This window comes from Monodon monoceros, unplaced genomic scaffold (genome assembly GCF_005190385.1).
Source record: "Monodon monoceros isolate NGI ecotype Baffin Bay Population unplaced genomic scaffold, NGI_Narwhal_1 Super_Scaffold_12, whole genome shotgun sequence".
NCBI classification, from domain to species: Eukaryota; Metazoa; Chordata; class Mammalia; order Artiodactyla; family Monodontidae; genus Monodon; species Monodon monoceros.
In genome coordinates, this window is record NW_021703768.1 from 91389612 (window position 1) to 91415028 (window position 25417).

General features: G+C 39.4%; 1 protein-coding gene across 1 annotated transcript in view; it reads left to right on the plus strand.

Annotated features, from left to right (window-relative positions):
* Positions 1 to 25417, plus strand: part of CAMK4 (calcium/calmodulin dependent protein kinase IV) — a 216294-nt gene that overhangs the window by 124470 nt on the left and 66407 nt on the right. The window contains exons 3-4 of the mRNA XM_029216436.1: positions 13204 to 13266; positions 15264 to 15346. Coding sequence (XP_029072269.1) covers positions 13204 to 13266; positions 15264 to 15346 — 146 coding nt within the window. The remainder of the gene's footprint in view (positions 1 to 13203; positions 13267 to 15263; positions 15347 to 25417) is intronic.

Genomic DNA, 25417 nt, shown 5'->3' on the forward strand with positions numbered 1-25417 from the left:
TATTGAAGTCACCTCATTGGGGAATATGTGAATAGGAACCCAGAAAAGCTTTTCTTTTGAACTGTCCCTTGACTGGCACAAAGACAAAGCAGAAAATTCATAGCTGCATCCCTAGAATTCTCTGCTTACCAAGGATCTCACTTCTCCTTCTTTGGGAGTGCATAGTATGCTCCAGTTCTCACTCTTCTGTTGTCTAATTTTCATCATTTCACTCTCATTTAATCTATTCTGTGGTTATGTTTGATACACAGCATGTATCACACTAAAGGCCAAGTGTGCTGGTTGAAGAAGCAGCTGTGAAAGCTCTATATCCTGTGAGGAATATCAGTACCTGCTGCAGTGGATTTAGAAAGTCAGTAACTTCACCAGAGCTTTTGTTAATTATATTTCTTGGAGCATTCCCCATTTACCCATGGGAGAGTGCAATCTTGAATAAGTGGTATAGCGACCCTTTGTGGCTCACAATTTAGAAATCACAAGCTATTATCTGTGTAGGCTCTAGAAGATCTGGGTACTTAGCTCTGCCTGTGAGACAGGCATTCTCCACTCCATTGGTGTTGATAACATGACAAAAATGTCATACGGATTTGAATGGCAGGAGAAGTGACTAACCACATCTAATCTCATCTAACCAGAGCTGTTAAACCAGGGATTTTTTTCCTTTGAGCCCCCAACCTTTTGTATTCAAACACTAGTACCATCCCTCATTTATTTATTCAATAAATTTATATACCAGGTGTTGGTAAATAACACTGGCGGTACTAATGTGTAAAAAATGGACAAGCCCTTGCTGTCATAGAGCTTATGTTCTGGTGGAAGAAACAAATAATGAATTTGTAACTAAATGGTAACATAGATTTGTGTAAATTTTATAAAGGGATTAGAGTGATGATTATGGTATGCGTATATGTGTATGTGTGTTTAGCTACCTTTGATGCAGTGACCTGGGAAGGCCTCTCATTTGTTTTCTGAGTGAAGTGAGAAGGTCTAGTGGAAGAGGGCGTGGCAAGTATGAAGGCCTTGGAGCTTGGTCTGGGAGTTGAGTGGCCTGTATATAGAGAGAAAAATGACATTAGCTCAAAAGGGTGAGGCCACCCCATCCTGAGTTTTAAGGCCTTGGTAAAGAGTTTGCATTTACTCTTAGAACAATGGGATGCCAACATTTAAGTTGGAGAGTGACAGGATCTGATTTACATTTTAAAGATATCACTTTGTCTGCTGTGTGCAGAGGGAATGATTGCAAAGACTAAGAATCAAAGCAGGGAGACTAGTTAGGAAGTATTAAAATACTTCTGCAGCCTTTAAAATAAGTCAGACCAAAATGGTGACATGGTATAATTAATTTCACGTGAAGAAGGGAGTGATCAAATATATCGAATGCTGCTGACAGAGTAAGATAAGATCAGAAAAGTAGTTAGTCTCCTCCAAGGAGACCACTGATTTCTTCTATAAAAGCAGTTTTGGAGGAGTTCTTGGGGTGATGCCAGATTGAATTTCACTGACAAATATATGGGGAAAGGGAGGAGGAAGTGGAGAAAATGCAGAGGCAGCTCTGGAGAGGTTTTCTGCTAAGGGGAGCAGAGCTACGCTTTGGAAGCAGGAAGAGGGGTGAGGGACTGAAGGGTGAGATCTTTTTAAAGATAAGAGGTATTAAATGAAGGTTACCCCCATATATTCTTAATGCATATATTAAGAATATATGGGGGTAGATAGATATATATATATAGGGAGAGATACAGAGATGAAAGAAATAGGAGAGAGAGGTGTATAAAATATAATGTCCTTTCTACTTTATATATCATGTTCTCTTCCCTTTTCTCTCTCCCTCTGTTAAGCCAAACCTGTTTCTAGAGAAAGTCTGGCATCAGCCAGATCTTTTGTATAAACTTTGTTCAGCTTGTTATCTATCCTAGGAATATTTTAAGCCTCCTTCATTCACTGTCAAGTAAAAGACTGTTCCCCGTGAAAGAATTTCTAGCATCTGTGAGCAGGAAGTCTTATACTTTAGACTCTAAGAATGAAGGAGGAGAGGTTACCTCCTTTGGAAGAGCTGCTGTCTTCTGAACCTACCTGATTTACAGAGGTTTCAGGTTCTGAAGGACAAGTGTTTTTCTTTCTGGGTTGAGCTTCTGAGAGCCATTTTTGTCTTCTTAAATTCGATTCCAATCCTTGGGATCCTCCTCCATTGGAAAGCTCTACTTTTCCCCTTTTTGCCTCCCAGATGTTTTAGAGTCTGCAGAGAGTAGGAAGTGGCTATTACGGAACTACCAAAGAATACTGTTTCACAATTTTCAAAGCCAAGCTTACCTGAGTGAAATGCTTATTAGTCTTCTCATACTGGTCAGAACCATATTGGCATTATACTAGTCTTGTTAAATGTAAAACAGAATACTGGTTTCTCTACAGTTTACTTTTTCTGTTGGTCCCACCCCACCACGTCTATTGCTCATCACTGCCTCCACCTCTGAACAGTCACCTCCTCTGTGTAGCTGCCCCTACCGTTCTCCTCTCCATTGAGTCCAAAGTCACACGGAAATACCTGGGAGAAGAACATTCAAGACAAAGAACTATCAAGTACAAAGTGGAAAGGCTCAGAAGTGGAAATGGTCTTGGCTTCTGGAAAGATCAATTCGATGATCAGTGAGCTGTAGTAAAAGGGGATGAATGGTAGGTGAGTTCAGTACAATGGACAGGGACACGATATTATTAGCATCTTTCTAAACCTATTTATTCACCGTCTCAGTAAATGGCAATATTATTCTACCCATTTCTCAGGTGGAAAAACAAGCAGTCAACCTTTGCATTTCTCTTTCTCTTATACCCCATAACCAGTCCATCTTCAAATACTGTTGGTTCTTAAAAAAATGTTCATCTACTTCTCACTCACCTCCTTCATCACTAGCACCTGTGTCTAAGTCACCATCAACTCTTACCTGGATAACTGCCATAACTTCTTATTGAGTCTCTCTGATTTAACTCTTCCAATTATCCTCCCATCCTCATCCCTACAAGAGTCAGAGTATCCGTTTTTTGATTTTTGGGTTTTTTTTTTCGGTTTCACTGCTTGGCCTGTGGGATCTTAGTTCCCCAACCAGGGATTGAATCCGGGCCCTCAGCAGTAAGAGCGCAGAGTCCTAACCATTGGACCTCCAGGGAATTCCCAAGCGTGAGAGTATCCCTTTAAAAATTAACTGAAGTCATGTCATTCCTCTCTCAAAATCTTCCAAATGTGTCTGACCTCTCTGATACAAAAATATCAAGTCCTTACCATGTTCAACCTGGCTTCTGGTCATTAGGAGACTCTGTCATCATCTACTGTTTTCCTCCTCTGTCACTTTCCTCTGGCTAAACTGGCCTCTTTGTTGGAGGCATAAGGGAGGAGAAATGGTTTGGACATAGCAATGACTAGCAAAAAGGACACCCTGTCCTCCTTCCAGGCCCTATGGTACCTTTCCTACTGGCATGAAAACAAGTCACCACTTGGGAAGACCCTAAAGAAAGTAAGGTAGTCATGAGATGCCCAGGTTTCTGTTAGGTCAAGAAGATAAAGGAATAATCAGACTTGGCTAAAATTGTGTAGTTGTTGGAGATATTAGACTCAGATAGGAAAACCTCAGTATTTTTCTCAGTGTCCCACATTTGATTTTTGCATTTTCAAATAGCAGTTCCTAGCTTTCAAATCCTTGTAGGCTAAAACTGTCATTCTTGAATTTAACAAAGCTCCAGTTGTCAAGTCTTTTCACCACGCATGTTAGTGCCAGCATGTACTTGTTGTTATGTCAGAAAACAGGATGCTAAATTAAGCAGAAGCTATGCAGAAAAGAATTGTGAAAATTTAAAGGTATTGTCTGCTTATTTACCCATTAATAATTTACATTTTGCCTCTTTCCACAAAGGATTTGAGCACAGTTCTGTACTTCACATCATGTTCTCTGGTCATTGTTAAAACCAAAAATGAGCCTAAGAAGCCAGAGAAATAGCAGAGAGACAAAATAAGACTTATGGTCTCAATCTCTGCAAAGAAAATGAATTCTTTTTTTTTTTTTTTCACCGTACCTCAAGGCATGCAGAGCTTACCCAACCAGGGATCGAACCCTTGCCCCCTGCAGTGGAAGCATGGAGTCTTAACCACTAGACCACCAGGGAGTCCCCCTGCAAAGAAAATGAGATGAAGCTGAGCATTTTATGTGGAAATGCTGCTTTACTTGTCTGAATCCTGGAAGAAGTACAGCAGTAGTCTCTACTCGTTTAGGTCACCCCAACTTGCCAAGAGTATTTGAAGTTTCAGAGTCCAGACAGATCTAGACCACATCTGAGATAGCCAAGAGGATCAAGACCACCAGAAATCTGGTGCTGTAGTCCCTCTCCTTTTCTCCAGTTCATTCACCACCTCTGTCTCTATCCATCATTCTCACATGCAGAAACTGGTTTTCCTTTTTCTTCCCCCTTAATTCCTCATTACTTTCTTCTCACATATTTTTCAATTCTTCCTGCTTTTCTTCCCTCAACCTTTCCAGTCCCAGCACAGGAGTATATTTGCTGTGTATCTCAATGAAGGGCCCACATTTCATCAACTTTATTCCAATGGTGAGCTTTTTTCTCTGATGTTACTCTAAAATTATACCTCTTATCCATTTCTCTTTCTCCCCTCATGGAGGCAGACAGCAAAGTTGGGATTTCTTTCAATATTAAGGAATCTTGATTTCCGTGGAGGTTTAAAACTGTACAAATCTGTATAATCACTCTTATTAAATTATTTAGTTTTTTTCTTAAATGATTTTATGAGGATGAAAGGATGTATTTCTTTGAATATTTAGGGCATTTCAAATAGGGGAGCTAAAATAAGGTTTTACAGAAAAAGCCCACATGTCCAAGCCATTTTATGATTATCCATTTCATATTGGCAACTAGAACAATGGCACAAAGAATGTAAGTGGGAGACAAAGCTCTTTCTGATGGGCAGTAAAATACAGCAAATTAGAAAAGCAGAACTGTGGTCCCACTGCTGTCGATCTGGTTTTCCTGTGACAGATAAAAACTCAAGAGTGAACCGTGATTGGACAAAACTCTTATGGGCCTTCTTAGATTCCTTCCACCTGCCTGTCTTCCAGACCAGGGAGGGCTGGATTGCCTGCTGGCCAATTCATGGAACTAAGCCAACCCAGACACACACCTTAAGTTTCTGGCTCTTCCGCCACTTCTAGATTTGAATGAAATATGATATCTGATGAGGAGGGATATGGCATTACAAGTGACTGCCAAAAAGACTACATATGCAACCCAGAGGTATGAAAAAGTTAACACCACAGGGCCAAAATTCACCAGTGGGAAACAGGAGGAGGTTCCTGGGCAGGTAAATTCCCTCTCTTTCTGCCTTCCCATGAACTTCTTCAAGGCATGGTGACCTTGTATAGCTCCTCTGGGGAAGTACTGTGTGCCAGTTGGATACAACTACCCATGTGACCTGCTGTGTCTTTACAGCTCAATGTAGCCAGTGGGCTTACTGCACTGTGTCACCTCTTACCTTGCTGCATTTCCCTTTTTCCTCATTCTCACTGCATTGGGTTTGCACATTCCAAATAAAATACCTGAATGTTAATCCTTGCCTTACGTTAGTTTTCTGGGAAACCTAAGTTAGAATGTTAGTAATGTGTATTTTTATAATTGAAAATTGTTAGTAATTAAAAACTACCATTCTTCAAGTTATTTTGTACATAGTGAAGGTGTATTTTATGGATTTCAATATTGTTGTAATGTTGACTTGTTAAAGCCATCTGTTCGTGCTTCTGAAGATGCTAATTATAGTAGCTCTTGAAGCTAATTTCAAGTGGCAATAATGACTGTTCAGGTAGCTGCCCATTGACTCTTGTGGCTTGCTTAACAGTTATTTTCTAGGAAAACAACACTTATTCTGAATGGCAGTGCCAGTGCTCAGACCCTATCCTGACCTACCCAGGTAATTGGAAGGGGAAGTCAGAAGTAGGAAGGAAACAATAGCTCCTGGAACTAGAGAAATATTGAGAAGATATCAGATGAAATGGCTGTCAAGACGCACACCGGTGTGACCTCCAAGACATGACACCTTTGGAGGAACCACCCCCAAAGTCCGGCTGCCTAGGAACCTCTAGACTTTGTTTCAAAAAGATGACAAATGATACTCAGCTAATCTCTCTGGGAAGGATTTTCTGACCTCAGCCTTGTCTTGTCCTTGGCTTCTCAGTCATTTATCTGCCTGCTTTTTTGTCCACTTCTCCCTCTCAACTTTACCCCCTGCTGGTTTCCTTGGTTGTCATTACTTTGGCTTCTAGTCCAGATTTTGTCACTCAGTTTACTCTCTGTGGATTGATGGTTTTTAATACCCCATTTTTCTCTAACTTCCTTCTTCTTCGATTCTTCTCAGGCTCCACTTAAGTCATGACCTGCATTCAACCTGGGCTCCAGCATTCAGAGCAGGAAGGAGACTGCATTCACATTTTTCTTTCATTTAAATTATTACTACAGTTTTGTTTTTTTTTTTTTTTTTTAAAGAAGATGTTGAGGGTAGGAGTTTATTAATTAATTTATTTATTTTTGGCTGTGTTGGGTCTTCGTTTCTGTGTGAGGGCTTTCTCTAGCTGTGGTGAGCGGGGGCCACTCTTCATCGCGGTGCACGGGCCTCTCACTGTCGCGGCCTCTCTTGTTGTGGAGCACAGGCTCCAGACACGCAGGCTCAGTAGTTGTGGCTCACGGGCCTAGTTGCTCCGCGGCATGTGGTATCCTCCCAGACCAGGGCTCGAACCCGTGTCCCCTGCATTAACAGGCAGATTCTCAACCACTGCGCCACCAGGAAAGCCCCCACAGTTTTGTTCTTTTCTTTCTATTTTCTGTTTTCAAATGTATAATGTTAAGTTTTCTGGAGTAGTGGTTCCCAAACTTTCGGGCTTCAGGAGCCCTTTTTGCTCTCCAACTTACTGAGAATCCCGAATAGCTATACACATTTAATATATTAGAGATGAAAGAATCTCTATATAATAGAGCAGGGGTCCCCAGCCTCACGGCCGCAGACCAGTACCTGTCTGCGGCCTGTTAGGAATGGGGCCGCACAGCAGGAGGTGAGCGGCGGGTGAGCGAGACAAGTTTCACGTGCCGCTCCCCATCGCTCGCATTACCACCTGAACCATCTGCCACTTCCCCACTCCCACATCCGTGGAAGAATTTTCTTCCACGAATCCAGTCCCTGGTGCCAAAAAGGTTGGGGACCGCTGTAATAGAGATTAAAGAATTTTTAAGTATTTATTAATTAAGTAAAACTATAACAGTAATAAACCCAGTATGTTTTAACATAAATAACATTTTTAATGAAAAGTAACTATTTTCCAAAATAAAAAAGTACTTAGAAGAGTGGCATTGTTTTGTAAATCTCTTTATTATCTGGCTTAATAGAAGAAAGTTGGATTCTCATCTGCTTCTGCATTCAATATGTTGTTTTGTTTCAAGTATGGGAAAAACTCTAGCCTTACCCAGATGTGCAGTTGGAAAAGGGAGAACCTCGTACATACCCTGAGTGAGTCTTAGGGACCCGGAACGTCCTCTGATCACACTTTGAGAACCACTGATCTGGAGTGTAGTGGGAAAATAATTACCCTTTTCAAAATTACCTTTAAAGAAAAATTAATTCTGAATTAAAAATAAATAACTACATTAGAAGATTGCTAGTCCAAATAATCTAGTATGTTATGAATATTTCCAGAGTTTAGATAACTTTCAAAGAAATAATTTTTGAAGGCATCCCAATATTTAATGTGTGACATAACATGATAAAAAATAAATTTGCTTAAAATCCATATTTGTATTAAAAAGTTTTTGTTTACTGTCATATGAAAAAATTAAAGGATCTCTCTGACACTTATTTTATATGGATCAAAAACATACAAAAACAAGGTGGGGACTTCCCTGGTGGCTCAGTGGTTAAGAATCCGCTTGCCAATGCAGGGGACACGGGTTCGATCCCTGGTCCGGGAAGATACCACATGCCGCGGAGCAACTAAGCCCGTGCGCCACAACTACTGAGCCTGGGCTCTAGAGCCCACGAACCACAACTACTGAAGCCCAGGCGCTTAGAGCCCATGCTCCGCAACAAGAGAATCCACCGCAATGAGAAGCCCGCGCTCCGCAACAAAGAGTAGCCCCTGCTCGCCGCAACTAGAGAAAGCCCGCACACAGCAACGAAGACCCAACGCAGCCAAAAATAAATAAATAAATAAATATTTGAAAAAAAAACAAGGGGGAAAACCTTATATTACATAAACGCTAAATGTGTAGTGAAAAAAATAGGTTTGAATATTAACAAATCTTAATTTAGAGACACCCATGTCCTTAAAATTTTTTTAAGCATCATGCAGTAATGAAAAATATATTTATTTTGTATTAGTGAGTAACTCCTTATTGTCCTGTGGAAGAGAAGATTGTGATAAAAAATAATCAGTATTCACTAATTTGTATGGAAACTCAAAAGACCCCCAATAGCCAAAGCAATCTTGAGAAAGAAAAACGGAGCTGGAGGAATCAGGCTCCCTGACTTCAGACTATACTACAAAGCTACAGTAATCAAGACAGTATGGTACTGGCACAAAAACAAAAATATAGATCAATGGAACTGGATAGAAAGCTCAGAGATAAACCCACGCACATATGGTCACCTTATTTTTGACAAAGGAGGCAAGAATATACAATGGAGAAAAGACAGCCTCTTCAATAAATGGTGCTGGGAAAACTGGGCAGCTACCTGTAACACTCCCTAACACCATACACAAAAATAATCTCAAAATGGATTAAAGACCTAAATGTAAGGCCAGACACTATCAAACTCTGAGAGGAAAACATAGGCAGAACACTCTATGACATAAATCACAGCAGGATCCTTTTTGACCCACCTCCTAGAGAAATGAAAATAAAAACAAAAATGTACAAATGGGACCTAATGAAACTAAAAAGCTTTTGCACAGCAAAGGAAACCATAAACAAGACGAAAAGACAACTCTCAGAATGGGAGAAAATATTTGCAAATGAAGCAACTGACAAAGGATTAATCTCCAAAATTTATATGCAGCTCATGCAGCTCAATATCAAAAAAACAAATGACCCAATCCAAAAATGGGCAGAAGACCTAAATAGACAGTTCTCCAAAGAAGATATACAGATTGCCAACAAACACATGAAAGAATGCTCAACATCATTAATCATTAGAGAAATGCAAATCAAAACTACATTGTGATATCATCTCACACCAGTCAGAATGGCCATCATCAAAAAATCTACAAACAATAATTGCTGGAGAGGGTGTGGAGAAAAGGGAACCCCCTTGCACTGTTGGTGGGAATGTAAATTGGTGTAGCCACTATGGAGAACAGTATGGAGGTTCCTTAAAATACTAAAAATAGAACTACCATAGGACCCAGCAATCCCACTACTAGGCATATACCCTGAGAAAACCAGAATTTAAAGAGTCATGTACCACAATGTTCAGTGCAGCTCTATTTACAGTAGCCAGGACATGGAAGCAACCTAAGTGTCCATCGACAGATGAATGGATAAAGAAGATGTGGCACATGCATACAATGGAATATTACTCAGCCATAAAAAGAAACGAAATTGAGTTATTTGTAGTGAGATGGATGGACCTAGAGTCTGTCATACAGAGTCAAGTAAGTCAGAAAGAGAAAAACAAATACTGTATGCTAACACATATATATGGAATCTAAAAAAAAGGTCATGAAGAACCTAGGGGTAAGTCGGAAATAAAGACACAAACCTACTAGAGAATGGAGTTGAGGATATGGGGAGCAGGAAGGGTAAGCTGTGACAGAGAGAGTGGCATGGACATATATACACTACCAAACGTAAAATAGATAGCTAGTGGGAAGGAGCCGCATAGCACAGGGAGACCAGCTCGGTGCTTTGTGACCACCTGCAGGGGTGGGATAGGGAGGGTGGGAGAGAGGGAGATGCAAAAGGGAAGAGATATGGGGATATATGTATATGTATAGCTGATTCACTTTGTTATAAAGCAGAAACTAACACACCATTGTAAAGCAATTATACCCCAATAAAAATGTTTAAAAAAAATCTGTATTCACTGAATGATTCCTCTTATATGAGGCATCTAAAATAGACTCATACAAGTAGAGAGTAGGATTGTGCTTCCTAAGGGATAGGTGGAGGGGGAGATGGAGAGTTGTTGTTCAATGGGTATCACGTTACTGTTATCCAAAATGAGTTAGTTCCAGAGATCTACTGTACAACATAATGCCCAGAGTTAATAATAAGGTATTGTTCACTTAAAAATTTGTTGAGGGTAGATTTCACATTGTGTGCTTACCCCCCGCCACAAACACACACACACCACATACACACACACACAGCAAAGGGACACAGGAAACTTTTGGAGGTGATGGATATGTTTATTACCTTGATTGTGGTGATGGTAACATGAATCTATACACGTGTCCAAACTCACCACATTGTATACATGAATTACGTGTGGTTTTTTGTATACCAATTATGCCTCAGCAAAGCTAGAAAAAAATTTAAAATTTTTAAAATAATTTAAAAATTATCATCTATATCCAAATTTTCCTCAACAGCATCTACAGAAGTGAAATGGAGTGTGAACCAAGAACTCTTTGGAAGAGATCTGTCAGTGTCATCTGCCTGTTTTAGCAATGCCCCTCTTTCTCAGAGCTCTCCCTTTTGATACAAGTAGAATGACTCTTGCTCAATAGCAAATTTTCATGAAGTATGTGATTTTTTAACTAGATAAAAGAACTTTTATAGCGTTTTCCTCTAATACTACATTACCCACCGACCATGCTGTCAATATCCCATGTGTTGGGCTGTCTGATATCACTGAGTGTCCATCAGCAGCCCATATATCACACTAGCATCACCTATGCACACTTTAACAAGTCTTTCTTCATTTTATATTAACACTAGTGTGACTTTTTTGTTTTTTTAATAAATTTATTTGTTTATGGCTGCATTGGGTCTTCATTGCTGCGCACGGGCTTTCTCTAGTTATGACGAGCAGGGGCTACTCTTCGTTGCAGTGCGCGGGCTTCTCATTGCAGTGGCTTCTCTTGTTGTGGAGCACAGGCTCTCGGCACGCAGGCTTCAGTAGTTGTGGCATGCGGGCTCAGTAGTTGTGGCACCTGGGCTTAGTTGCTCCTCAACTTGTGGGATCTTACTGGACCAGGGATCAAACCTGTGTCCCCTGCATTGGCAGGTGGATTCTTAACTACTGCGCCACCTGGGAAGTCCAATAGCATGACTTTTTTTTTTTTTTTTTTTTTTTAATTTTTATTTATTTATTTATTTTTGGCTGTGTTGGGTCTTCGTTGCTATGCGAGGGCTTTCTCCAGCTGCAGCGAGCGGGGGCCACTCTTCATCGCGGTGCCCGGGCCTCTCACTGTCGCCGCCTCTCCTGTTGCAGAACACAGGCTCCAGACGCGCAGGCTCAGTAGTTGTGGCTCATGGGCCTAGTTGCTCTGCGGCATGTGGGATCCTCCCAGACCAGGGCACGAACCCGTGTCCCCTGCATCGGCAGGCAGATTCTTAACCACTGCGCCACCAGGGAAGCCCCAATAGCATGACTTTTAATCGCTAATAATTTCAAAGTCTTTTAGAGTTAGCCCACTGTTTGAATGATAGCTGTATTTTGACTCACAGAAAAATGATCTTCCACTGAACAATGGAATTTTTAAAACAAAACTTGTTTACAACTTACATTCTTCTATCTTCTTATGGCATCTTCTAGAGGAGTCTTATGCCCAAAATTAGATTTTAATCTTCCTCTGAAAAAGATGATATTTTGTTTGTTTTTTCATATGCCCAGCATTGTTTAACATGAGGCTGAGCACATTAAAAACTACATTAGGGCTTCCCTGGTGGCGCAGTGGTTGAGAGTCCGCCTGCCGATGCAGGGGACATGGGTTCATGCCCCGGTCCGGGAAGATCCCACATGCTGCGGAGCGGCTGGGCCCGTGAGCCATGGCCACTGAGCCTGCGCGTCTGGAGGCTGTGCTCCGCAACGGGAGAGGCCACAGCAGTGAGAGGCCAGTGTACCGCAAAAAAAAAAAAAAAAAAAAAAACTACATTAGACCCTTACTATGTACTATACATTCATTACATATACATTCAAGAGAGATCGTTGACTCCCCAGTTCCATGGAACACATTTTATCTTTTTTAAATAGATCAGATTTTTAGGCTTTCCTCTGCCTCAGACATTTAGAGAATATGATGAATGTTGTAGATCCTCTTCCTTCCCAGAAAACACATAGATCTGAGGAACTGCTTTATCCAAATCTCTACTCCAGGCTTTCATATTGAGTCATCATTTCCTTAGACCCCTTTATTTTCCTTCAGCTTACATCACTGATAGCATCACGCAACTCCGGATAACTTAAGTAGAAAAGGAGATTCAGTAGCTCACATAATAAGACAGCTCAAAGGGCAAACTAGCTTATGCAAAACTGAATCCAGTGGATTACATGGTCAGCGGTACTCATTCTTCATCTCTAGCAATGTTTTTTTTCTGTGTTGGCTCCATTTTCAGTGAAGTGATCTCCATAGGGTATCAAAAATGGTCCCTGGTAGTGGCAGACTCTATACTCTTGCTCTCACAATTTCAGAGGAAAAGAGAATACCTCTTTCTTGATTATATGAGCAATATTTGGGGGGAGGACCCAGATTGTAATGACTTGGATCTGGTGGATATCCCAGACTCAAGTCACTTTGGCCAGAGAAGAGAGTAATCTGATTGGTTAGGCTGGGTTATGTGCTCACTTCTGTGGGAAAAAGGCAGGCGAAGTGATTGACAGCTCCAATGGGTTTGGGTCAAGGATTCAAAAAAGAAAGGAAGAGGAGGAGGAATAGGTTGAGATGTAGTTGTGCCTTAGTGGTGATAGCGATAATTTTTGATAGCAAAGGGGCCACACAAGCGGTCTGACAAATTGTGACCCATATTTGTAACTAGTTCTCTTTATGTCTGAAACAGAGAGGAAAGACATGCAGCTGGACAAAAAAGGGAGGAAGGCAACACTTAGAAATTAACCTCTGCCATTGACCTGATTCATCCAGGTGGTTATTGCTGTTTCTGAGTCTCTGCTACAATGAAGATATTTCTAAGGTGGGAGTATCTTTCAGTTTCTCTCATTTTGCCTTTTAGGTGGACAAAAAAATCGTAAGAACTGAGATAGGAGTTCTTCTTCGCCTCTCACATCCAAACATTGTAAGTGGTTTTTGGCCTGTTATTTCAAATAATCTCCAGTGTTACAGGATGAGATTTTTGTTCTTTACTGTCCATTCTGATGATGAGAAAGGGATTCTTCCACCTCCAGTAAGTAGCCACCTTGGCCTAGCTCTTGTCCTTATCTGATCCCGTTTTTCAATTCTTTTTAACTGAATAAATCTTAAGAATAATACCCTTTGAAAGAGTTGCAAAATGGGCAGATCAGCAATATATACCATTGATGTTTTCATGCATAAGAGGATAACTAAAATTGGAGAGTCTTTTTCCCTTTAATAAGACACTGGCTTTTTTCCTTTTGTGGGCCTATCTTATTAATATGCCATTGCTGAAAACGCCTGTGAAGAAAATGCATTGCTTTCCATAGTCATTTCACTCTCCTTTGAGAGAGTATTTGCTTCAGAGACAATGTGAAGATTCAAATAAATAATGTACTTGAATGGGGAAAATAAAACGTCCTCCCAAGCTCTGCTCTAGGCTATGTCCAGACAAAGGCACTGAGGGAAAGAAGGGCTGGGGAGAAGCTTTCTTGAGCCAGTGAAGTGAAAAGAACAAAGTCATTTTCCAGACCATAACTTGTTTCTATAAATTGAGTCACTTACTTAAAATATTTTACTCATTTCTCTGAGAAAGTTGTGGTGTTCCCGAGGATGACCTGCAATGCTTAGGCTCAAGGCAAAGTGCTTAAAACTTGTATATTAGTTAGCAATGCACTCAGCTGTAAATAACAGAAAACTTGAATATGGTGGTCTAAACAAATATTTTTCTTATGTTTTAAGAAATCAGAAGGCAGGCAGTTTTTAACACTCATTCACTTCCTCAGTGATGCCATCCAGGACCCAGACACCTTCCATCCATTGGTTCGCCCATCTTCAGTGCACTGGCTTTCACCTTCATGCTTTTCCCTCATGGTCCTAAAATGGCTGCTCCACAGTGTTCACAAGTCTTCAGGTCTATATTCAAGACAGAAAGTAGTGGAAAGGCTTAACGAGCAGAGTCTGATGAGAAGCGTAAAGGCTTTTTCCAGAATTTCCAGCTGCAGTAGAATTCTCTTCAGTTTGTGGCCACAAGATGTGGTCACAAGATCACCCTAAACTGCATGGAGACTGAAAAATTAGGGAGTAGGGTTATCATGAGTGGCCTAGACCAAACATAATCCATAATTTAAGGCTAGGTACCTTGCTTCCCTAAACAAATCAGGGTTCTGTTTGCAGTAAAGTAGGGGGAGAAGGGCTTTGGGTAAGCAATTAACAAAATTTACCATATATAATCACCACTTTTACATTATCCGTCTTATTTCTTTCAAAGAGAAGTCAATATGGAATTTTCCTCAAATATAGATCAGTCCTGGTCACTAGATTCTCAGAAGGAAAATATCCAAAATTGGATAGATTATCTGAATGTGATGAAAACCCTGTTATGGTCAATCAAATCACTATCACTGTTACTTTTCTGAGTATCCTTTCATCTACCAGCAACTTTTTAGCTGTTAAAGGGATTCCCTTTCCCTACAGACAGACTTTAACCTGGTCCTGTTCTGTCTCAGACCCCTAATTGAAGTCCCTTTCTAGGAGAAAGAGGCATTTGCATCTCTACCAACCAAGATGCTTTCAAATGGTTTAGGAAGTTTTGTTTGCTTCTGGTTTTTTTTGTTTGTTGTTTGTTTGTTTTTTTAATTCTGTTGAAATGCAGAAATTGGGATGATTTGGCAAAATTTAAGAAGCATTTCTAGGGCAGGTATCTTTCAACTATCAAGATGAAAAATATAAAAACTCAAAAGGACCTTTGAAGAAATTAGGTAACTGATAAAAACAACCAGAGAGTGACAAATGACTGCCTGGTACTAGAATAAGGAAGCTTTTTTAACCATGATCCAACATATTGCTATTACAGAGAGTGCTGTTGTAGCCATAATTTTAACTATTTCCTAGAAACTTAAAAATAAAGAATTTGTGATTTTTTTTTATATCTTTTCCCAGATAAAACTTAAAGAGATATTTGAAACCCCTACAGAAATCAGTCTGGTCCTAGAACTCGTCACAGGGGGAGAGCTGTTTGACAGGTGAGTAGGTCCTGGCAATGTAACCACAGTAAGGTTTTGCTTCCAGTCACCAAAAATAACCAAAAGGAAATTTCTCCTGAAAGTTTTCATAATGACATATTACACCAGTTGATAACTTCTGCTAAAATAAATCTTAAAAGGAGTGTAGGGGCTTCCCTGGTGGCGCAGTGGTTGAGAGTCTGCCTGCCGATGCAGGGGACACGGGTTCATGCCCGGGTCTGGGAAGATCCCTCATGTCGCGGAGCGGCTAGGCCCTTGAGCCATGGCCGCTGAGCCTGCACGTCCGGAGCCTGTGCTCCACAACGGAAGAGGCCACAATAGTGAGAGGCCCGCGTACCGCAAAAAAAAAAAAAAAAAAAAAAGGAGTGTAGAATGGAAAGAGTGTGATATTTGATAAGATGTGGGTAGACTAAAATTTGGGATGCTTAGTGAACAAAAATAGAAACATCGTACTATTTACTTCTGCAAACATTTACTTCTAGATAAAAAGCAGAATTTCTAAAGTCATACTAAATCTAAACTAAATAGTAAGATTTATGAGAATATTTTGTGAGAAAATGTTCAATGAGAATTATAGAAAGTTAAACATGTATTATAATAGTATTCTTTATTATGATCCAAAAGCCATAAAAATCAGTTCTCTCCAAATGATTGTTTGTAGGCCTACTTTCTTTGTTAGGCTGTGTAAAGAGTTCCAAGTTGCAGAGAAAAACATGTTCTGTTATATCCAATTATAGCCAATTTTAGTTGTCTGTTCATATGTTCATCACTCAAGGCAGAGGTTTGAGGATGGCAGGGAGTATTTCTGGAAATCTGGTAGAGCATAATATAGGCACACTATTTGTACAAGAGACACACACTTTAAGCTTCCATAGCTTTCCAACCCTCCTTATCTTCTTTGAATTCCCTCTTTGCCCTGATGGGCAGCTCTTTGCTGTGCTGAACAGGGTAATTAAGCAAGAATGGAATTGGAAGCAGACAAAGAGACTGAGTAGGTATATATCAGAAATGGTAAGAAACTGCAGTTTCTGTGATGTAAAGGTTTTGTTGGTTGAAGAAAGGGTTAAGAGAGAAGCGGACTAAAGACAGAAGCCAGAAGAGAGGTTGATGAACTGCTAATGTAGCATGAGTGCCTGGAGCACAGTAAATTCTCAATAAATATTTGCTGCATGAATGAGTAAGCAACTGCTACAATGAATGGACTCTGAGGAGAAAGATACCTAAGGGTTTAGAATGTGTTAGGAGAAGAGCGTGCCTCTCCTTCCTCCCCACCCCTACTCCACCCAGTTAAATTTACTGCCTCTTTAAGAGCTTCCAAAAGTCTTCATATTGGTTTTCAAAGTTCCTTTCTGCTTTTAATGTTACCCAGTGCAGATTTGGATCTTCAGATAGGAAGGAGCAAAATGGCCTTGATTGGAGCTACATATGTATCTTCAACATTTTGTTCATATGTATATTAAAGTTTCCTTAGAGCAAGTTATGTGAATTTATCAGATTTTAAAAATTGTAGCATTTAAACTATATTCATTCTTTACAAATAAATGAATCACCTGAGGGAAGTAAGCATAGGTAGCCTAGACATATATTGATACTTCTTGTGGTATTTGGCTCATAGTCAGTTGGACTCACGGTTTTAAATCCTGACTTAAGGAACAAATAACTAACATAGAGCGGTTTGCTTAACTTCTCTGAACCTCAGAACAAATTTGAAGCTGTACTATGATCCTAAGGAAACTGAGACACTCTGATCCACTATAAGGATAGCCTTATCCTAAAACTGTCATGTTCCCATATGCTTAGTCAAGACTCTTCTGGACTAGTTTATTTGAATGTTGCCTAAATTTGCCAATAATTGGTCCTTTTTCAACACCTTTTTAGCTGACTTCTTTCATGGACATATTCCTTCTTTAGGTACATTAACAGAGTCAAATTATAGTTAGATCCTGCTGGCTCTAGAGCCGTGAGATCTTCCTAATGAAAACTTACATATTTCTCTGCTAATTATGGTCTAACAGAGAAAAATCTCCTGTTCTTTGTAAATAATTGCAGGACAGGAATTTCACAATGAAGTTGTCATCTACCAATGGCACTTACTATTTACCTTCTAACCTCTGTTTGTTTAAATCATTTTGGAATCAGGAGTCTCTTTCCTTCCCTTCTCCCCAGCCTTTCTGGTTCTCTCATCTTGCAGTCTAGTTGATTTTGATGGAATAGAGTTAATTCAGCTATAGATAAGAGTGAAAAACTAAATGCTGTTGATAAATTTCATGTATAGTGATAAATGGATGAAATATTCGGATTTAACAGAGGACATCTGAAGAATGGCAGGCAGCCAGTAGAGCACTCAACTATTCTATAAACTCTTAGTGGTCGTAGATTAATAGACTTTTTTCCCCCGAATGTTGTTGTCCACATATCTGTTGCCATTAAGTTACTTAATTCTACAGTTATCTTTAAATTTGAATCAAACTGAAAATATATCCTGCATTATTATCCATTTATTTCTTTCTTGAGAGTTAAAAATCAAAATATGGTCTCTTTTCCTGTACTTAGGTCAAAAACCAAACATTTAATTGTAATGATAGAAATTCATTTCTGGTCTAATGATGACTCTAATAGTATCTAATGAATGAACTAATGGAGCAACTGATGAACCGATAATTATGTTAGTCCACTATAGTCAAAATGGTTGTATTTTATTAACAAAAGATCTGTCCTATGGTGCTCCTAAAAACCGAAACATGGTAAATCCAAGTGGAATCTGCTGTTTCATGTAGAGTATGAATAGTAAATTGCATAGGACAATGGATTACAATTTTAGGGATTAAAATCAGTGATATTTTGTGTCCAAGATAATCCCCCCAAAATATTTCCACAGAATTACGATATCATGGAAAAACCTCCAGAACATTTTCTGTTCCGTCTCAATCTAGTCACAATTCTTATAAATTTATTGAACTTTTTAAGTGGACAAGTTCTGAGGTTGTTTAAGAGTAAATTTTCAAGTAGTTTTTTTCCAGAAAATGATTGTATTTTAAGACAACTAATTTAGCAGTGTCCTTCTGGTCTTCTAATTAAATTTTTTTAAAGATTAGGGGGTTTTTTTTCTGATTTTTGTCTAACTCCAGTATCAGAATATCTTGTGAATTTTTAATTGTCTTTTTTTTTCTGTTTTCTCCTTGCTTTTTTGCTTGCTAGATTATGTTTGTTCAAATGCTAAACATTATGTATAAAAGGTTTTAGAATTTGAGGCTTTAAATGTTGTTGCCTTCCGAAAGAGCAGATTTTATTTTGCTCTAGCAGGCAGTTAAGGTAAGGAACAGATCACTTTAACCTAATCAGGCAGTGGACTGATTCAAAGCTGGGCTTCCTGAGGGTGGATCTATTTCTTGTCAACTGTTACTCATAGGGTTTTGCTCTTTAAGGGTCCCAATTTAAGCCAGGGGATTTTGCCAGGGCCCTCCTTCCTTGACAGACAGACCCTAAATGCCAGCTTCTGTTCCCTCTACCCTGTGAGATGGCCCCATCAGCTACTGATTTAGAATCAGTAAATGCTTTTAAAGGGAAAGCATAGGCATCAGGTATCAGGTTTGCTTTTCTGGGTTTTTCTTCTCTTCTAGATCTTGGCTCCTAAAGCCTTAACTTCCTTGGTAACTCTGAGATGTCTTCAAATATACTTTAAAATATATTTTATTTAGCTTGTTTTCATTGTTCTTGGCTGTACGCTTGTCTACCCCACCATTACTGAGAGCAAAAATTCAGTACATGTGGCTTTAAAAGTTCTTTCACAGACACTAGTGTGTCTTCCTCTTTTATGTCAATCCTTTGGGGCAAGCAGATGAAGAGCATTTTCCCCACTATACAGATGTGGAAACTGAGAATGAGTCAAGGTAAATGATCTTCCCCAAATAGGCAGCTGGTGTGTCTTTTCGTCCAACTCTTCCTCCTCATGTGGCCTCACTGTCTTTCTTATTAAATCCTGTTAGCACCTTTTAAATCATTTCCAAGGGAATAAACTATTGTTTATTGTGTTTATGGAGAATCCCTGATGTATTGGTTGGTCCTATGCAAAACTGTGTATGATTTAACTCACTCAATCACCCTTCATGTTTTTCTAAGGCATTATTATCCCCATTTTTTTCAAGAACAGCAACTGTAGAAATTGATAAGTCATAAAGTCAGGCCTGAAACTCACATCTGTCTGACTACAAACTTTCTTTTTTCATTTCCCAAAAGTGAAAATATTCTCTTTCCAAACAACAGGCCATCAACATGCAGGAGAAGTAGTGCTTATGTTTGGGGATTATGAATTTACTCCATTAATTACCTGACAGAGTCCTATTATATCAGTCCTAATAGTCATTTCTACTTCAGCATTCCTGGGTCTGTTACTCTTGGTGGAAGTAAATGGAATTTTCAGGACATTGTCATTAGGAAAAGATTCTAGAAATGGAACTTAGGTCTTTTCTCCAGTCTCCATGGAGTTGTGTCAGGGTTGGTATTCTTGTTAACCAAAATCAGAACACATCTGAATTTGTGAAGACTATTGTGTCAAAAATTAGTCATTAATGCAATTGTCTAAAGTGAAGACCTATAAAATCTTATTGTCTAAAAGGATAATTGGTCACTATAATGAGGGCCATTTGTGAGTGCCTTTTGGGGTCCTGGCAGTGGCAGGGCATTTTGCTAACCATGATCTCATTTAATCCTCACAGCAACACATATACAAGGTAGGCCTTGATATATACATTTTGTAGACCAGATAACTGAGCATCAGTGTTCCGTTAACTACCATTAGGTCACTCAGTTTACATTGGATCTAATAATTACAACAACAATAATTAAATGAAACTGGACTCAAGTACATTAGATTCCAAAGCATATGATTTTTCTACCATGCCGTGCTGCTGCTATGTAAGCAAATGTCAGTACTCTTAATACTTAAAAATACAACTTCAAATTAGTAATGTAACAGTTTGTTCTGCTTAAGTGTTGGCTTAACTTAAACATTAATATATATATATACTTGTTTTTCAACCATGGATATTTTAAATACGTCTTCCCTTATGCAATTTTATCTGGCTACATATGAAGAAAACATATACTTTGATTTGGACTAGATTTAAAGTCTACTTTTCCCAGAAGCTTGGCTCTGAAGGGAAAAATAAAATTGAGGTAGTAGAAAGGGACACAGGATAAATGGAGGCTTATTTATTATTTTAAGCTGGCACAGTGGTAACACATTAATTTGCTGATGGGAAGGAGGCTACAGGATGGGGAAGCAGGAGAGATCTGTGTGAGAAGGACTTTTATTTGGAACATTCCAGAGAAGACACTGAAGGAATAAGATCTAGAGCCACATAAAAGGATTTGTTTTAAAAAAAGTTTCCCTCTTCCTCAGAAGCATAGTCAAGCTGCAGAAGAATCAAAGGACCTACAATAGTCGCAACAATTTTGAAAAAGAGGACTTAATATCAGGGCTGGGATGTAATTCTAGCCTACTTACAAACTAACAAGTTAGCCTTGTACACCTTCATGGATGTTGGGAAAAGATATGAGACTCCTGGTCAGAGTCCCATGGGGGCATCACAGCAGGCTCAAATGGATGCCTGCAGACAGAGTAGGGTGTGTTCCAGGAGAGGAAATAACTTTTATTGTCCGTAAACAGGCAAATGAACAAACAAAATGTACAATGGAATATCATTCACCAATGAAAAGGAATGTTCCTTTGATATATACTGTAACATGGATGAACCTCAAAAACATTATGCTAAGTTAAAAAAAAAAAACAGACAGGAAAGACTACATATTTTATGACTCCATTTATCTGGAATTTCCAGAAGGGGCAAACCTATAGAGACAAAAAGCAAAGCAGTGGTTGCCTAGGGCTGGGAATGGGATTGTGTTGGGGGAGAGGAGAGTGTAAGAGGTTTAAGTAGCTCAGACTTGATAAGCTTTATTCTTTCAGTATTGTTGAAGAGAAATTGGTCTCCTAACAATGGCTGGGAGAGAATGGAATAGGACACTTGAGGAAAGAAGTGGTAAAGCTTGGAAATGTGAGAACAGACAAGAATAAGGACTTTCCAGAAGCGCTAAGGATCTGCCGAGGCCAGAGGCTATGTGTTTTTGGAGAATCTGATCTGTGTTAGTTTATATTGTTGGTTAAATCTCTCCATATCTTTAGTACAGTTTTTGACAGCATCTTTTTCCCTTGGTTTTTATCTTACTTTTTGGTTTTCTTTATCTTGATCCCTTTCTTGAGTTCCTCTTCCTCTTTTCATCCCTTAAATGTCTGCCTTTCCTAAAGTTCTTCATACATTCTCCGTAGGTAAATTGAATGCTCTCTTGTGGCTTCAGTCACATTGGTGACTGTTGTCTCAGCAGAGATGGAAACAGTATTTTCAGCAATCTGCTAGACATTTTCACCTGCAAGTCCCATAGGCACCTCTAAATCAATATATCCTGAAATGAACTCAGCATCTTTCCCTCAACTCTCAATCTTGCTTTTCCTCCCTACTTCTGTGAACTGACCTAACAGCTAAGCTAATCACTGATTTCTCCCTCTTCCTCTCACTTCTCCCTGCCCCCCTCCCCATAATTCTTTCTGTGAGCAGCTCTCAAATCCATTCCCTCTCCCCTTTCCCATTGCTTCTGTCCTTTTGAGCCTTCACATTCTCTTTCCCATTGCAATAGACTCCTAACTGGCATTAGTTTCACTCTCTTCCATCCATCTATGTTTAAAGCACTCATTTGATCACAGATCAGCCCAGAAGGCTACTCACTACTTTTAGTTCAAGGAAATTCTTTTAAACATGACAAACAAAACCCCTTACAGTCTGGCCTCATTCTACCATTTCAGATTCACTACCCACTTTATTCTCTTCTCACTACCGTGTTAACCAGAGGACGTTATCTTCACCCTCAAGTAGCTCACGGTCTAGAAGAGGGAAAGTAAACTGTGATATGGACCCAAATATTACTTTTAATACTACCATCACCTCCAAAAAAGTGTACTAGGCTTATAGAGACAACCACACTATCACAAGATAAAAAAATAAAGGATGACAAGGGACTAAAAAAATAAAGATAAGAATCAGTAGTACACAAAAAACCTATCACAAGATACTTTGCATTTGCTAGAGACTGGTCACAAATTTGGCTGTAAGAATTCATGTGGGGAAGATAAATGCTATAATTGGGGCATAAACACAGTACATTGGTTACAAATTAAGGGGGTCTTCTAAGCCAGAAATGACTTCAGGGAGCTAATAGAGCCTTTTGAGCTGAATCTTAAATGGGAAATAGAAAATTAGCAGGTGAAGGGTAGAGGGAAGGGCAAAGTGATGGCCAAGGCAGAGCACACTGACGGGGGGTTAGATATGAGTATCTTCATGTCCATCTTAGAAGCTGTTCTAGACAGAAAGCAAGCAATTTTTAGATATTTGTCAGATGAATGATTGAATATGCTCTTGGGCAATTTATATATCTTTGGGTCAGGCTTTTCATTTATAGTATGAGAGAATTGGACTGGGAATCCCTTAGGCCCATTGCCAGGTCTACAATTTGATTGGCCTCCTCTTTCTCCTATACTGTCAACTCTTCGGCCAGCACCCACAATGATCCACAATTCCCTCGCTCTCTCCCTAGCTTCTCAAATTTAACAGGTGCTAGTAGTACCCTTTGAAACTGTTTTTTTAAAGCATATGAATTTAATACTCTTTGGGAGAGTTCTTAGAAAAATCATCGATACAGACAAAGGTGACATGAATGTAATAAGAAAAAGCAGTGAACGAAGCTTATGTAGGAGGGGTAGATTTACACAGGGTACAGCGGAATTCATTTAAATACAGTTTTGTATGTAGCAGCATAACGATGTACTGGCAGCCCTTAAAACTTGGTTCCTGAAACTCATATTATTAGGGGCTTTTACCCTGTGTCATTCGATCCTTCAGTACACATTTTCACCAGACCAATGTCTTTCTCATATAAACTTACAGTCATCTAATAACATGTCCATTTAAGAAAAAGCTGCCATTGGTCGGGAGAGCAGTAGGGCTCTTAATCTTTGTGCCAGGAAGTCTGAGGGCCTCAGGATATGATTGGATTAGAGCTCTTCAGCTGCATTGTCTGTACTAACTGCTGGGCTGGAGATGAGCTCAATTCAATTTGCAGCAATTAAGGTGACAGAAGCAAATGTACAAAAGTCATATTTTAAAGCAGATTGTTGGAGAGAAATAGGCATTTCCTGTGTTTTCTCATCCTACGAGTTTAAAATGATGAGAAGAAAAACAGTCCCAACTGTGGGAAAGAGCATGTGGGCCAACATAGCAAACAGTGGAAGTAAAAGGCATGGTCTTGGAGTGATAACGCCTATTGAGGCCAAAGAATCACAGCCTGGGAGTCGAAGGAAACACACCCCATTGTGATTCCTTCCCAGATCTCCAGATGTAGCTAGGCCTGTTAGTGACTGAGAGACCTGTAGGAACTGGGACACCAGGGCAGCCTTTTGGGTCAGTGTTGTGATTAAAATCCTAGGAGAGATTTTATTTTTAGCACAGCTTACAATGGAGCAACAGGAAATTGTGCAGCATAGCTAAAAACTACATGGCCCTGGACCTTTGAAAATGATCTTAAAACGCAGATAGCATCTTAACTGCCTTCTTATTATGTAAGAAACATGAAAAGGAAATTACTAAATCTGAAAAGAAATATAGCGATAAGTATGTTTAAATACAAAAGACAAAAATATCAACCAAAATTATTCTATTTTTACAGCTCTAAAACCCCTATAATGATTGAACGTATTGTTGCTTCTAAAAATTGAAGTCACTAGTGTATTTTGCATAAAGCTATGAACTCTTAACTGTGTGTATGTGGTTCAACTTAATTGGCATTTTTTTTAATTTCAACTAAATTTTTTGTAGGAATTGTTATTTGTTGCCTCATGAAACAAATACTCTATTTTGCTGAATTGAATCACTTTGATTTTGTTCAAAATAAGTTTCTAAAAAGATCCATGTTATTACAGTAATATCTAGGAACTATGTAACTGTGAGTTTATTCCTAAGGACAACAATCATGTTTCTACCTGTTCCATGTTGCTTTGGGAAGCATGTATACATACAGCAGTTCTCCCTCTGGATCCATGGCCAGTGTGCTTGCAACAAGTGAGCATCACTTCCCAGTCCAGTACTTTGGTTCTACATGATAAGGAACATAGGCAAAGGAGTTGTCCAGATGTCCACAGTCTGAAATTTTTCTGGCATCCATTCACCTAGCAATTGGTATTGATTCCACAAATATTTATTGACTGCCTACTGTGAGCGAGACTTGGAGCGAGGCTCCATGGGTGATCAAAGCAACAGTCTAGTGAGAAGGCTAAGAATTTTTCCCACAATACCCAGCAGAAGACATCGACCAAACACATCTGCTGTAGTCTTGCTACCTAAATGAAGAGAAAAAGATTGCACGATTTCACTTTCCTTTGCTTGGTCACTAATATCTTCACCTACAATCTTAGCTCTAAGTTACAAACCTGCATTTGCAACTTGAGAAGTTCCCTGCTATTGCTCTTCCCAGTCAGTCATGGATGGCCTGGCTCAACTTATAAAATATTTTAAATTGAATGTCTGAGTTTCAGAGACCTATCCCTGTGACACTCTGATGAACAAATCAGCTGGGAACAAAATTCCTTTTAGCAGAAGGAGCCTGGAAGAGAAACAGTTGAGTTCTGATCATAGGACCAAACTATGGTGTGCAGAGTTCACGTGAGACGAGGTGGGGAAGGCACCTGCATTTGTGCTCCTGCCCCACACGTCTGCTCTAGAAATGTTTCTGACAAAAAAATTAATAAATTTCTTGGCTGTACAAACCTTAGTATAACATATATTACATCTATGATGATGTATTTATTAGTAATTTCTCTACTATCTGTGGTCTCATCTGGGGGAGAACCCAAATCTTATTCTTTATTAAATCCAGCAAGTACCTGGCTCACATTAGACAGTTAAAAATATTGATTAAATATCATTACCCCATCCTCACAATCTAATCCTCACTGTAGTCTTGGTC